The sequence below is a fragment of the Zingiber officinale genome, chromosome 9B, assembly GCF_018446385.1.
Source record: "Zingiber officinale cultivar Zhangliang chromosome 9B, Zo_v1.1, whole genome shotgun sequence".
In the NCBI taxonomy this organism is placed as follows: domain Eukaryota; kingdom Viridiplantae; phylum Streptophyta; class Magnoliopsida; order Zingiberales; family Zingiberaceae; genus Zingiber; species Zingiber officinale.
Genome location: NC_056003.1, coordinates 38619722 through 38632398, shown reverse-complemented (window position 1 = coordinate 38632398; position 12677 = coordinate 38619722). Strand labels below are relative to the sequence as shown.

The 12677-nt window shown below is 40.4% G+C and overlaps 1 protein-coding gene across 1 annotated transcript; it reads right to left on the bottom strand.

Annotated features, from left to right (window-relative positions):
- Nucleotides 1–11759: 11759 nt before the first annotated feature.
- On the bottom strand, nucleotides 11760–12377 carry LOC122025622 (protein SRC1-like). Its single transcript, XM_042584458.1, has one exon. It carries the CDS (start codon nucleotides 12237–12239, stop codon nucleotides 11952–11954), a length of 288 nt encoding a protein of 95 aa, XP_042440392.1. The 5' UTR covers nucleotides 12240–12377; the 3' UTR covers nucleotides 11760–11951.
- Nucleotides 12378–12677: the final 300 nt, after the last annotated feature.

Genomic DNA, 12677 nt, shown 5'->3' with positions numbered 1-12677 from the left:
TAGGTCCGTTCTCGAGTGCAAGAGACCTATGGAACAAACTCATCGAGCTCCAAGAGGGAATTCGAGATTCTCGGATTGCCAAGAGGGACCTATTCTTGAATCAACTCCAAAATCTAACCATGAAGGTCAATGAAACGGTAAGTGAGCTTCATGGGAGATTCAAGGAGATCATCAACGGTCTACACTCTGTGGACGAACGAGTGGAGAATCGCGATCTAGTAAGGTACGCTCTTAAATCTTTTCCTAGGAATGCCTTGTGGTCATCTATGGTGGATGCCTACAAGGTATCCAAGGATCTTTCCATTGTTAAACTAGATGAATTTTTCTGTGAGATGGAACTTCATGAGCTTGCTAACAAAGGTCAAAAAGAGAAGGGTATTGCTTTATTTGCAGGACCAAAGAGCAAGGAGGGAAGAAGGAAGAAGGAAAAGAAGAAGGAAAAGGAGATTTCCTCATCCACCTCTTCCTCCAAATCCGATGATGAAAGTGGATCATCATCAAGTGAGATGGCGAACTTCGTAAGAAAGATTATGAGAAGAAGCCGAAGATACAAAGGAAAAGGTAAAACTAATGATCAAAATTTTGATAAATCTAATGTTATATGTTATGAGTGTAGCAAGAAAGGACACATTCGGAGCGAGTGTCCGAAGTTAAAGAGGAAGGAGGAACGAGCCAAAAAGAAGGAGGAAAGAGGCAAGAAGAAGAAGGCTCTCAAGGCCACTTGGGATGAGTCCTCATCAAGCTCATCGGAGGAAGAAGAGAAGATGGAAAAGAGCACACGACAATTAGCACTCATGGCAAGGGAGGTTTCGGACTCCGGAAGTGAGGGAGATTCGAGCGACGCTTCAACCGCGGCTTCATCATCGTCGGATGATGAAGAGGTAACCTCTTCTCATATAGAAAAGTGTTATAAGACTATCACTCACTTATCTACATTGCTTAAAAAGTCAAAAACAGAAAATAAATTGTTAAAAGAAGAAGTAAAAACCTTAAGGACCCTTAGGGAAGATGAGGTCGATGACCTACATCTAGAAGTCCTTGAGGATGAGAACAAGACTTTAAAGGGTGAGGTTGAGAAACTCAAGAAAATGCTTGAGAAATTCTCAACTAGCTCTAAGACTCTAGACATGATTCTAAATGCCCAAAGGGCAGTCTACAACAAGGCCGGGCTAGGGTATCAACCCAAGGAGTCGAGTTTCATTTCTCTAATGTCTAGAACTCAAAATAGTAGATCACATGTTTCTAGGGCTCATGGAACTAGGAAAGGTATGACCAAGACATGGGTTCCTAGGTCTTTTGTTGTAGAAGCATTAGGTCCCAAGATTTGGGTACCTAAAACCTCTATCTTCCGTGTCTTGTAGGCATTGGTCGAGGGGGAGCATCTATCAACTTGGTTTGTTGATAGTGGATGCTCCAAGCACATGACCGGGGACAAATCACTGTTTACAACCATTCAAAACAAAAGTAGAGGTAATGTGTCTTTTGGTAATAATGGTAGCCTTAAGGTTGTAGGAGTTGGAGACATTCATATATCTGAATGTCTCCATATCAAGAATGTCCTTCTAGTCAAGGGGATGACTTTTAATCTCCTAAGTGTCAGTCAATTGTGTGATACGGGTTACACAATTGAATTTCATTCAAGTCAATGTTTGGTTAAACACATTGACACACTTGACACGGTACTAGTAGGCACAAGGGTTGATAATATTTATCAAGTATCGTTTAAAAGTGCTACTAATGCTTTGATTAAGTGTTTCATGTCGAAAGAAGAAGAGTCTTGGCTATGGCATAGAAGGTTGGCACATGTAAACATGAAGAACATCTGGAAGTTGGCCAACCAATGATTAGTGCGAGACTTACCCAGCATCAAGTACCAAAAGAACAAACTATGTGATGCATGTCAAATGGGTAAGCAAACAAAAGCATCTCATAAAGGTAAAAGCACTGTGAGTACATCTACTGCCTTAGACTTATTACATATGAATTTGTTTGATTGTAACAATGTTATTTCATTGAATGGTAGTAGATATTGTTTAGTAATTATTGATGATTTCACTAGATATACATGGACTTTCTTTTTGAAAACTAAGGATCAAACCATAGATATTTTTATTTCCTTTTGTAGAAGAACTGAAAATGAAAAATCGACAACAATTAAACCATTAGAAGTGATCATGGTGGTGAATTTCAAAATCATAGGTTTTTAGAATTTTGTCAAGCAAAAGGGTATAGACATGAGTTCTCAACTCCAAGGACCCCACAGCAAAATGGGGTTGTGGAGAGAAAGAACCGAGTCTTACAAGAGGCTGCACGAAGCATGCTCAATGAGTACTCACTACCGAGATACTTATGGGTGAAGCTGTGAATACAGCTTGCTATGTGCAAAACCGGATCCTGATACATAGGTTTTTAGGAAAGACTCCCCATGAACTTTGGTTTGGGAAACCACCTACAATTAAACATCTTAGGGTGTTTGGTTGTAAGGTGTTTATTTTGAACACCAAGGACCATCTTGGAAAATTTTCGGCCAAGGCTGATGAAGGGATACTGGTCGGGTACTCGCTCACCAGCAAAGTCTATCGGGTCTACAACAATAGGACTAAATTGATTGAGGAGTCCTCTGATGTAGCTTTTGAAGAAATCCCTAACTCAAATGATCAATCAAGGGATGTGGGAGAAATTCAATTTGAACTTAGAAGGCTAAGTTTGAATGATCAAAACATAGAAAGAGTCGAAATTGACTCTGATGGTGATGAGCAAAGGCAACAAAGAATTCAATCTGACTCTTTGCCTGATATCGAGTCCTTACCTGTGCCTAGTGAGACCATTCATGAGGCACCACCAATACCAAGACAATCTAGGATAACCACTAGTCATCCCCAAGACCAAATTGTGGGAGACATCCACCAAGGGGTTAGGACTAGGTCATTCTTTAGAAATGAGTCTAATGAAGTCGCATTGATTTCAGAGATTGAACCAAAAATAGTTGATGAGGCATTGCACGATCCTGATTGGATCTTAGCTATGCAAGATGAGTTAGGTCAATTTGAAAGGAGCCAAGTGTGGGACTTAGTTCCTAGACCTAAGAAGACCACCATTATTGGAACTAAATGGGTATTCAAAAATAAGTTAAATCAAAAGGGAGAAGTTGTAAGAAACAAGGCAAGACTTGTAGCCAAGGGCTATAGTCAAGTCGAAGGTCTCGATTATGATGATACTTATGCTCCCGTGGCCCGATTAGAGTCCATTCGTTTGATGCTAGCTTTTGCTGCTTATAGAGGTTTCAAGCTCTATCAAATGGACGTTAAATCGGCCTTCTTAAACGGATTCATCAAAGAAGAGGTCTATGTTGAGCAACCACCGGGGTTTGTGAGTACCGAAGCTCCAAACCACGTATACAAGCTCAAGAAAGCTCTTTATGGGCTTAAACAAACACCTCGAGCATGGTACGAAAGGTTGTCAACTTACCTATTAGAAAAGGGCTTTGTAAGAGGCCAAATAGACCCAACACTATTTCTACGTAGAGATGGTGAAAACATTTTTGTAGCCCAAGTATATGTCGATGACATAATTTGTGGCTCAAATAACAAGGGCTATTTGAATGAATTCATTTCTCACATGGAAAGTGAGTTTGAGATGAGTCTAGTAGGAGAGTTGACATTCTTCCTCGGACTTGAAATCAAACAAACTCGAGATGGAATTTATGTCCATCAGACAAAATACACTCAAGAGATGCTTAGAAAATTCAATATGAGTGACTCTAAGGAAGTGTCCACTCCAATGGCGACAAACACTCGCCTTGACAATGATGAGAGTGGAAAACCAATTGATCTAACGCAATATAAAAGCATGATTGGTAGTCTTCTATATCTCACAGCTAGTCGACCGGACATACTCTTTGCTGTGGGCATGTGCGCTAGGTATCAAGTCTGTGCCAAGGAATCTCACTTAATTACAGTTAAGAGAATTCTGAGATACCTTAAAGGCACAATTAGAGTAGGTCTTTGGTACCCACGTACGGAGTCTTTTGATTTGATAGGCTATACCGATTCCGATTATGCTGGATGCAAATTGGATCGGAAAAGTACTAGTGGGGGCTGCCAATTTTTAGGTTCATCTTTAGTTAGTTGGTCGAGTCGGAAGCAACATTGTGTTGCTCTCTCCACGACCGAGGCCGAATATATTGCCATGGGAGAGAGTGTATCACAGTTGTTGTGGATGATACACACCCTAGAGGATTATGGACTTTCTTATAAGGGTGTACAAGTGCTATGTGACAACATTAGCACGATCAACCTAACTAAAAATCCAGTCCATCATTCGAGGACCAAACACATTGAAGTGCGTCATCACTTCATTAGAGATCACATAGCTAGGGGAGACATTGCACTCACATATGTTGAGTCAAAGTCAAACCTAGCCGACATTTTCACCAAACCCCTCCCGGAAAATGAATTTAGTCACTTAAGGAGGGAGTTGGGGATGCGTTTGGCTCAATAAGTCCTTTTGACCACATCATGATCACTAAGGACCATTGAAATGACAAGAGAAATTGGGAAAATAATTTGGATTACTTGGGATCATCTCACACAAACTATAAGGTTTAACAAAATATTTTTGTTTGCTAGAAATGAGGTGAGATGCTAGGATCAACCAAATTATTCAAAATGTATCATGCATCCCTTGAATAATTAGGTTGAAGAGATATAGATTGAGTATGGGGAAGACCTTTACACAATTCATGTGTAATTGGTTCCTAGATCTTACTCATATATTCCAACCAAGGAATCTTGGTTGGACTTATGTCTAGAAATTCTCTAACCTTGTTGTGTTGATTGATACCATTGCTTGATACCTTCCTGTTTGAATTTAGGACAAGTTAGTAAAAAAAAAAATATTTTGACAAACTTGGAACTACTCATAACAAGGAGATATTTTGAACCGATAGCCTGAGTACTTGTTTCACTATAAATCATAGTTTCAACAAACAAGCAAACAAAGTAAACTTATTCAGCACATCTGTTATGATGTGTCTGAAAAAGTTTCGAGCCCTAAATAATTCCAAACCATTAGAGCTCATCATTAGAAAATATTCATTGGTATCACTGAATATATTCTGTGGGCTCTCCGGATCCTAGGTTCTGAACTTGGAAGCTGTTAAACCAAAATTTCAGAGCTTTTGATAAGAATTTCAGAGGCTGAAATCGCTGACTATCAGACACTGATCGGTCTCTACGACCGATCAGGGGCGTATGCTCAGTTACTGATCGACCTCTGATCGGTCCAGGGACCGATCAGGAGGCTCCCTGATCGGTCTCCACGACCGATCAGGAGGATATGGCACGCGAGGCTCCCTGATCGGTCTCAACGACCGATCCGGGAATTCCCTGACCGATCAGGACGTTCCCTGATCGGTCAGGATTTCTCCTGATCGGACAGCCGTCCGATCTTCTGATCTTCTTACCCTCTTTTAACTTCTCTCCATCCCTCGCTCTCTCATTTCACGCCGAAACCCTAGCCGAACCCCTCCTCAGTCCCGGCTCTTCTCTTCATCCTCTCCGAAACCCTCAAATGGCGCCCAGGTAACTCTCCTTCTTCCCGAGATTTGTTCATTCTTAGCATTTTAGCTTCTTTTCACAGTTTCTCTATGTGTGTTGTCTCGGTTCTCTCTGTGTGGCTCCCGTGGACTCCCATTTGCCCCGACCGTGTCCAAATCTTATCTATTTAGGAAGAAAGCAGCCGGTGAGGGTTCTTCTAAGTCCCCAGCTGAGAAATACAAGTCCCATGCACCCTCTCGACCCCAACCAGCTAGTTCCAGTAGATTCCCAAACCGCCAGTTTGAGCAAGCATTTCAACAGAGGACATTCAAGCTGCTTCCATGTCGATCTGTGGATCGAAAGTGGATGGATGAATTTTATCCCTCTGTATCCGAAACCCTAGCCTATTATAAACTTGATTCGGTAGTCTACCTAGAAAGGGACATCAATCTTGACCTAATATCTGAATTCTATAACAACCTTCATCAAAACCATGATGGTGTTTATAACACTCGAGTCGCTAAAAGAAGTATCGATTTCTCCATCAGAGAATTGTTTGGGTATCTAGGTTGCCGTATGTGTTCAGGAGATCCTTTTCCCTTGTATCCTGATTTACCAGAGTCACTACCTCCTCCACTTGATGTATCACCTGACGATATTTATGAGTACTTCTTCAGACAGCCTAGACCGGATGGACTAGATGAGCTAGATGTTGACTTCCCTACTTTTGCAGCCTTGAGATTATCTCCTCAAGACTACATTCTTTTTAAGATTGTCACGAACTGCCTTCTACCTATCACATCTAAATCATTATCTGAGATCCGATCATATCATTGTCTTATGCTTTATGGTTTGCGTCGGCGTCTCGATTTTGAAATCATGTCGAGCATCTACTCCTCGATCATATCATATTCTAAGCCTAGCGGCTCCACTATTTATATGCCTTATGGGCATATAATTACTGATTGGCTCGAGACCCTTCAGGTTGATGTCTCTAAGGGTAGAATAGTTAAAATGGTCAGGCAGGATTGCCGACTTGGGAAACGGGCATTTTCCAAGTCTGGCATCATAGGGCAAAATGGGGATGTTCGGTGAAAGGATGGGAGAGCACTGGGTGAGTTACCACGGGGACCTCCACGACAGGTTGCTCCTGTTGCTGCTCCTCCTGCTGCTGACGATGGAGAGGCCGATCCTGATCTGCGCTGGCAGATCGCCGAGCTGGAGAGCCGCTTTGATCAGCACGATGAGATGATATCTGCTGAGCTGGATGGCCTGCGTATTCGGATAGACCAGCGCTACGATAACCTGCGCGGGCAGATTGACCAGCGCTTCGATGATATGTGGTGACACAGCAGTTGCTACTCAGATGGATGGCACGCTACCCGCCTCCGCAGTCTTACCCAGGCTATCCATCCTCCAGCGTGCCGCCTCAGGATTTCACCCCTCCTGCCGATGATGGTGATGTTCCTCAGTATGAGGATATTGATTGATACAGTTTGTTTGTTGATTGTCTGTATTTTGGATGTTATTTGTTAGTCTTTATGTCTGACCTGGATGTTTGCACTTCTGATGCTACTCATGTATTTATGCTACTCAGTTTTATATTTGCTTGCTCTTTATTATGCTTCATTTTCTATCGGTTATTAATATGCTGTTCACTTGCATGTCTTGTTTGTCCTTTATTTCCTTATTACTGTCTTATAATACACTTAGAGGGAATTCTAAGTGCTTTAAGAAACAGACAGTAAGGGTTAAGGGGGAGTTCTTTAAGTTATCTTACCTTATTCGCACCTTTTCGGTGTTTGACAAAGGGGGAGAAGATAACTAAGTTTAGATGAATGCAAATTTGATTTTAGAAGACCCTCACATAGTGTTGTATCCGTCTTAGGGGGAGGATCTTGATTCCCCTAAAATTATGAAAATTTGAACAATTCTGATCTAAACTTAAATCGTGTTGTCAAACAACAAAAAGGGGGAGATTGTTGATACAGTCTGACCTGGCTGTTGTTTTGATGTTGACACTGATTTAAGTTTGTATCAGATATTGATTAAACTCAGAATGACTACCGATCGAGGTTGATCAGTTGGGAGGGAAAGTCCTGGTGAGTGAAGCCAGGCAAGGGAAATCCAGATGGGTCAAGACATCTGGTGAAAAGTCCAAGCAGGGAGCTAGGCACGGGAAAAGTCCAAGTATGGTGACTTGGCACGGAATGGTCAGAGAGGGCTCGGTAGCTCGTTCTCTGGACCGGACGAAGTCGGAGAGGGCTCGGTAGCTCGTTCTCCGGACTAGGTCAGAGAGGGCTCGGTAGCTCGTTCTCTGGACCGGACGAAGTCAGAGAGGGCTCGGTAGCTCGTTCTCCGGATTAGGTCAGAGAGGGACCTAAGTGGACATTCCATGGCACATTGGATCGGTCGGTAGACCGATCCAGTGACACAAGAATCAGTGGATCGGTCGGCAGACCGATCCAGTGAAACTGAGTTCCATGGATCGGTCTGATGACCGATCAGATGACACTCAATAGCACACTGAGTGAAATCTGATCGGTCTGCAGACCGATCAGAAAACACTCAGTAGCACACTGAGTGCAATCTGATCGGTCAGGGAGACCGATCAGGAGAAGAGCCTGCAGAAGAGAGAAAGGGGTGGATCGGTCTGTGGACCGATCCACACTCAATCTGATCGGTCACTACGACCGATCAGAATGGCCTCAGACCGATCAGGCTGTTGCCTGATCGGTCCAAGGCACTGTGATCGGTCTGATGTCCACACACTCTGATTTGTTCACTGTATCAGCGATTCCTTCACTGCTTTTGATATACCTCATTCATTTATGTGATATAATCCTCTGTGCTGTTAGCTTTTGAGTTTGCAGGTTAACAGGTATCATTCCAAGCCTAATTTCAAATTAAGTTCATAAGAGGAATGCGACAAATGGTCTTTCTGCTGGTTTCAGCGGCGCATGGTGCATTTCAGGCATCAACGGATACTGCTGTGATCTGGCTGCGATCTGCTTGACTCCTGGGGATTGGTTCGAGCTCAGAAGACGCCAGTGATGACTGTGATATCATTGGTGTGAGTTCAGAGAACCAGGTAAGGAGGAAGAGGGATTGGCTGCGGTGCTGATTCGCGCAGTTTTGGACCAGATCGGTGACAGCAGAGATCAGGTTTGAGAAGCAGTAAAAACAGCGAGAGGAGAGAATAGAACGATAACAAGAAAGCTTGAAAGAAAAGTCTGTGCTGTTGTGCGAAGTTCTTGAGCTCTCGGGTGAACTGCGATCTCTGTTCTGCTACTGATCCTCGCGTGGTTGTAAGCATTTTTATTCTCCTTTGCCACCGAGCTTCTGTAAGTCTCGTGCTTTAACTTAGATATTTCTTGAGACGTTGTGGGGAGGTTACTCCACCGAGAAGGAGGATTTGTAGCCGGAAGTTATCCGGGGTGCGATCTACCGAAGATCAAGGAGTCGTCCACCTTACGGACACGCCGAGGAGTAGGGGCAAGTTATCCCCGAACCTCGTAAATCCTAGTGTTAGTGTGCTTGTGTTTTTCTTTCCTTTAGTTGTCTAATTCCGCTGTGCTAACAATTATCTGTGTAGAAGTTTTGTTTAAGTTTTTAAAGGGGCTATTCACCCCCCTCTAGCCATCTAAGATCCCAACAGTAACCAGGTTAAAACTCTGAGTTCTATTTCTTTTCTGTCATTTTTTTTGTTATTAAGTGTTGCTTTATTTTAAGAGTTGAAAAACTTTGAGGAGGGTTACTTTTACTTGCAGGCAATTCACCCCCCTCTTGCCGGTCCCCGCTGCACCTACAGATACTTCCTTGTTACCTAGCATCTGGTGAATCTTGACTCATCAGGACTTACTCGTTACTTAGCATTTGGTCAATCTTGACCTGTCGGGACTTACTCGTTACTTGACATTTAATCCACCTTGACCTGTCAGGACTTCCTCGTTGCCTAGCATATTGTCAACCTTGACTTGCTGAAACTTCATGCTTCATACCAACTCCTTATTGGACTTCTGACAGCTAAGTGTACCGTCAACTGTGGCTCACTTAGGCTTTTTTTTTGTGTCAACTCTATATTGTACTTCCGATTATCAAGTGTTTGGTCAATCATGATCCATTTGGACTTTTCATCTTGTGTCAAGTCGATGTTAGACTTTCGACCGCCAAGTATTTGGTTAATCATAATCCACTTGGACTTTTCCTCCATCAAATATCTGATCAACATTGACTTACTTGACTCTTACTCAATCAACTAATATATTGATTGACTATCAAGTATTTGATCAATCTTGACCAACTTGACGTCTTGACCAACTGACAATTAGTCAAACATCGAAATCTAAGTTCGAGTCAACTCGAGCTTAGTCAACTTTGACCAAGGATCAATTGTACCAATACTTTTTATTTTTAAAAATATTTTTATTTTTAGTATTATTGTAGTAGTTACAGAATAATAACTATTATAACATGAACACTAATGATAATTTAATGGTGTAGCAGATACATTTCATAGCTTATACAATATTAACATTTTATTTTTAGATAACATTTATCAATATTATATTGTAACAGGTATGAATCATCAATACTGCAGTGATATGTTGTATTAGTTAAGATCATACCTATTATATAGTTATAATAGTTATGAGATCATAATTATTATAATGATGTAGTTATAGCTTTTATAAAATTATAACTATTATAATTTTTGTGTACACGCGTTACCTGAGCTAGGCCCTTTATATTAGATGGGTCAATGTTGAGAGAGATTGGGGGGGAAAAAGAATTAATCTATAAAAAATAATTTTAAATTTTGAGGAATACCCCTACTTTTATTTCTTTTAGTGAGACAATACTCTAATATGTTTATAATTATATACACCTTTAAGAATTACAAGAAAATTGAAGTGGGGCAGTTGCAAGACTCTATAATATATATATATATATATATATATATATATAAAACAAGAAAATTGAAGTGGGGCAGTTGCAAGACTCTAATATATATATATATATATATATATATATATATATATATATATATATATATATATATATATAAATTTTTTTTTGAAAAAATAAAATATATTTTAAATATATCTAAAATCAAAATTATTGGTGGGAAATCTAGCTTGAAAGTCTCAATGCCGTTACAGAGTCATACTTAGCAGCCAAAAGAATCATAATAAAAAGAATTAATCATTTAAATTAGGCACATAATAACAAAATTAAAATTAAATTTTAATTAATAACTTACCTAATTAATTTTCTCCTTTATTTTATTTTATTCCTTATATTTAAACAGAATAATTATTTCTTTAAAATTGATCATGAAATTTTCATTATACCAAGATAATTATATAGGTTTAGGGATAGTAATTTTTCTCACAGTTCGCAGCGTGGATTAGGAATTTTTTTTTTTCAAATATGAGTTTAGATTGAGAGATTTTTAAAATTTTTGCAGTCGAATGAGGACAAGTATAAATCTGTTGTAATAATAATAATAATAATAATAATAATAAATTTAAAATTTCTATCAGTAAATTAAATAATAATAATAGTAATATTTTAATCTTTTCTTTATTAAATCTTATAATAATAATAATAATATTTTAATCTTTTCTTTATTAAATCTTATTAATGTTATTATGATAAAAAAAGGCGGAATCCGCCGCCCCGACGGCCCCCTACACCTGCCCCATGGTGATATAAGAGGAGGGTTAATCAGGATGAATGCTGGACTGACAAGTGACTGGGGTTCGAGGCTTATTAATGTTATTATAATTCGATGGCAGGATAGCAAATCCGCCTCATTATCAACCGTTCTTTTGTTTTTTCTAATTGCTCATACGAGTGATAATTTTTAAATATTTTATAATTCAAACATTATCGTGAAACCTTAGTTGAATGGCTCAGATGATACGATCGTATTGCGTGACTCAGTATGCTTAGTTACTAACATAATCATTTGATTTATTCGAAAAATCAAATACACCATTAAAAATAATTATATTAACTTTAATATATTTTATTCTATAAGATTAAGATTAAATAGACTATATGAGCTCAATTTTATTTATTTAAACTTTAGGAGATCATCAGACTAAAGAAATATATAGAACTTCATTACTTCAACTTCAAGAATGTGTTATTATCGATGAATAATCTTCTCAATTTTTCTCGATCATCGTCATCTTTTTCGTGGATCATCAAGTCTTTCAGATCAGGTACAAAATCCATCATCGATTTAGATCAAGAACACAAAAAACACCACAATCTTACAACACAAACAGCACTTTATTGTCAGATTAATCGCTATTACAGAGCCGAACGAACCCTAAAACAGAGCATACCTTCAAGTTCCATACTGCGACAACACAAGAAAGGTATATGGGCGATTAGATGGATCTAATCGCTATCGCTGCTACTGCTGCTGCTGTGCCCGTCATGCTCTCCCTCCCCGTGCTTCTTCTTCTCCTTCTTCTTTTCCTTCTTCTTCTTTCCCTCCTCCCCTTCTCCTCCATGGATCTTCTCCTTGATCTTCTCGGCTATTCCCCCTTCGCCTTCCTTCGTGTGCTCCTTCTTCTCCTCCTTGTGCTCCTTCTTCTCCCCCTCGTGCTCAGCTTTCTCTCCCTCTTTCTTGTGGTCTCCTCCCATGTGGAGCTTCTCCTCGATCTTGTGGATGATTCCTGCCATTCTCTACTCTCTTCCACTCGCTACTTTTCTCAGTCGATCCGATCGATGGGAGACCAAACAAACAAGGCAAGGGATTTATAGGGAGCAAGGAGGATGTATGCGGGCTCGCTCGCTCGCATAACCTCTCCCAGTCGCGAATTGATTTGCGGACGACTTAGCGCCTGCGCAGGATGGAACAGGAATTGAAGATGGTGAGCAATGAGATGCGAAACTGGGTCGGATGGACACGTGTTGCGTTTTTGTTGTCGACGTCGAGTCGGTCCTGTTGGGATCCGGGAGTTAACGCGGAGTTCACGGCGAAGGATGGGCGCCACGTACGAGAGGAAGTGGATTCAATCGAACTATCGAGATGGACTTTATTTACTAGTACCAAAGAAGTACCTGAATATTTATGGACTTAACTAAGTGGGTCCCCATGTCAGATATTAAGGGTCTGGA

Excerpts from the sequence above, each read along its gene's own strand:
- LOC122025622 (XM_042584458.1), bottom strand. The coding sequence starts at position 12,239 with ATGGCAGGAATCATCCACAAGATCGAGGAGAAGCTCCACATGGGAGGA.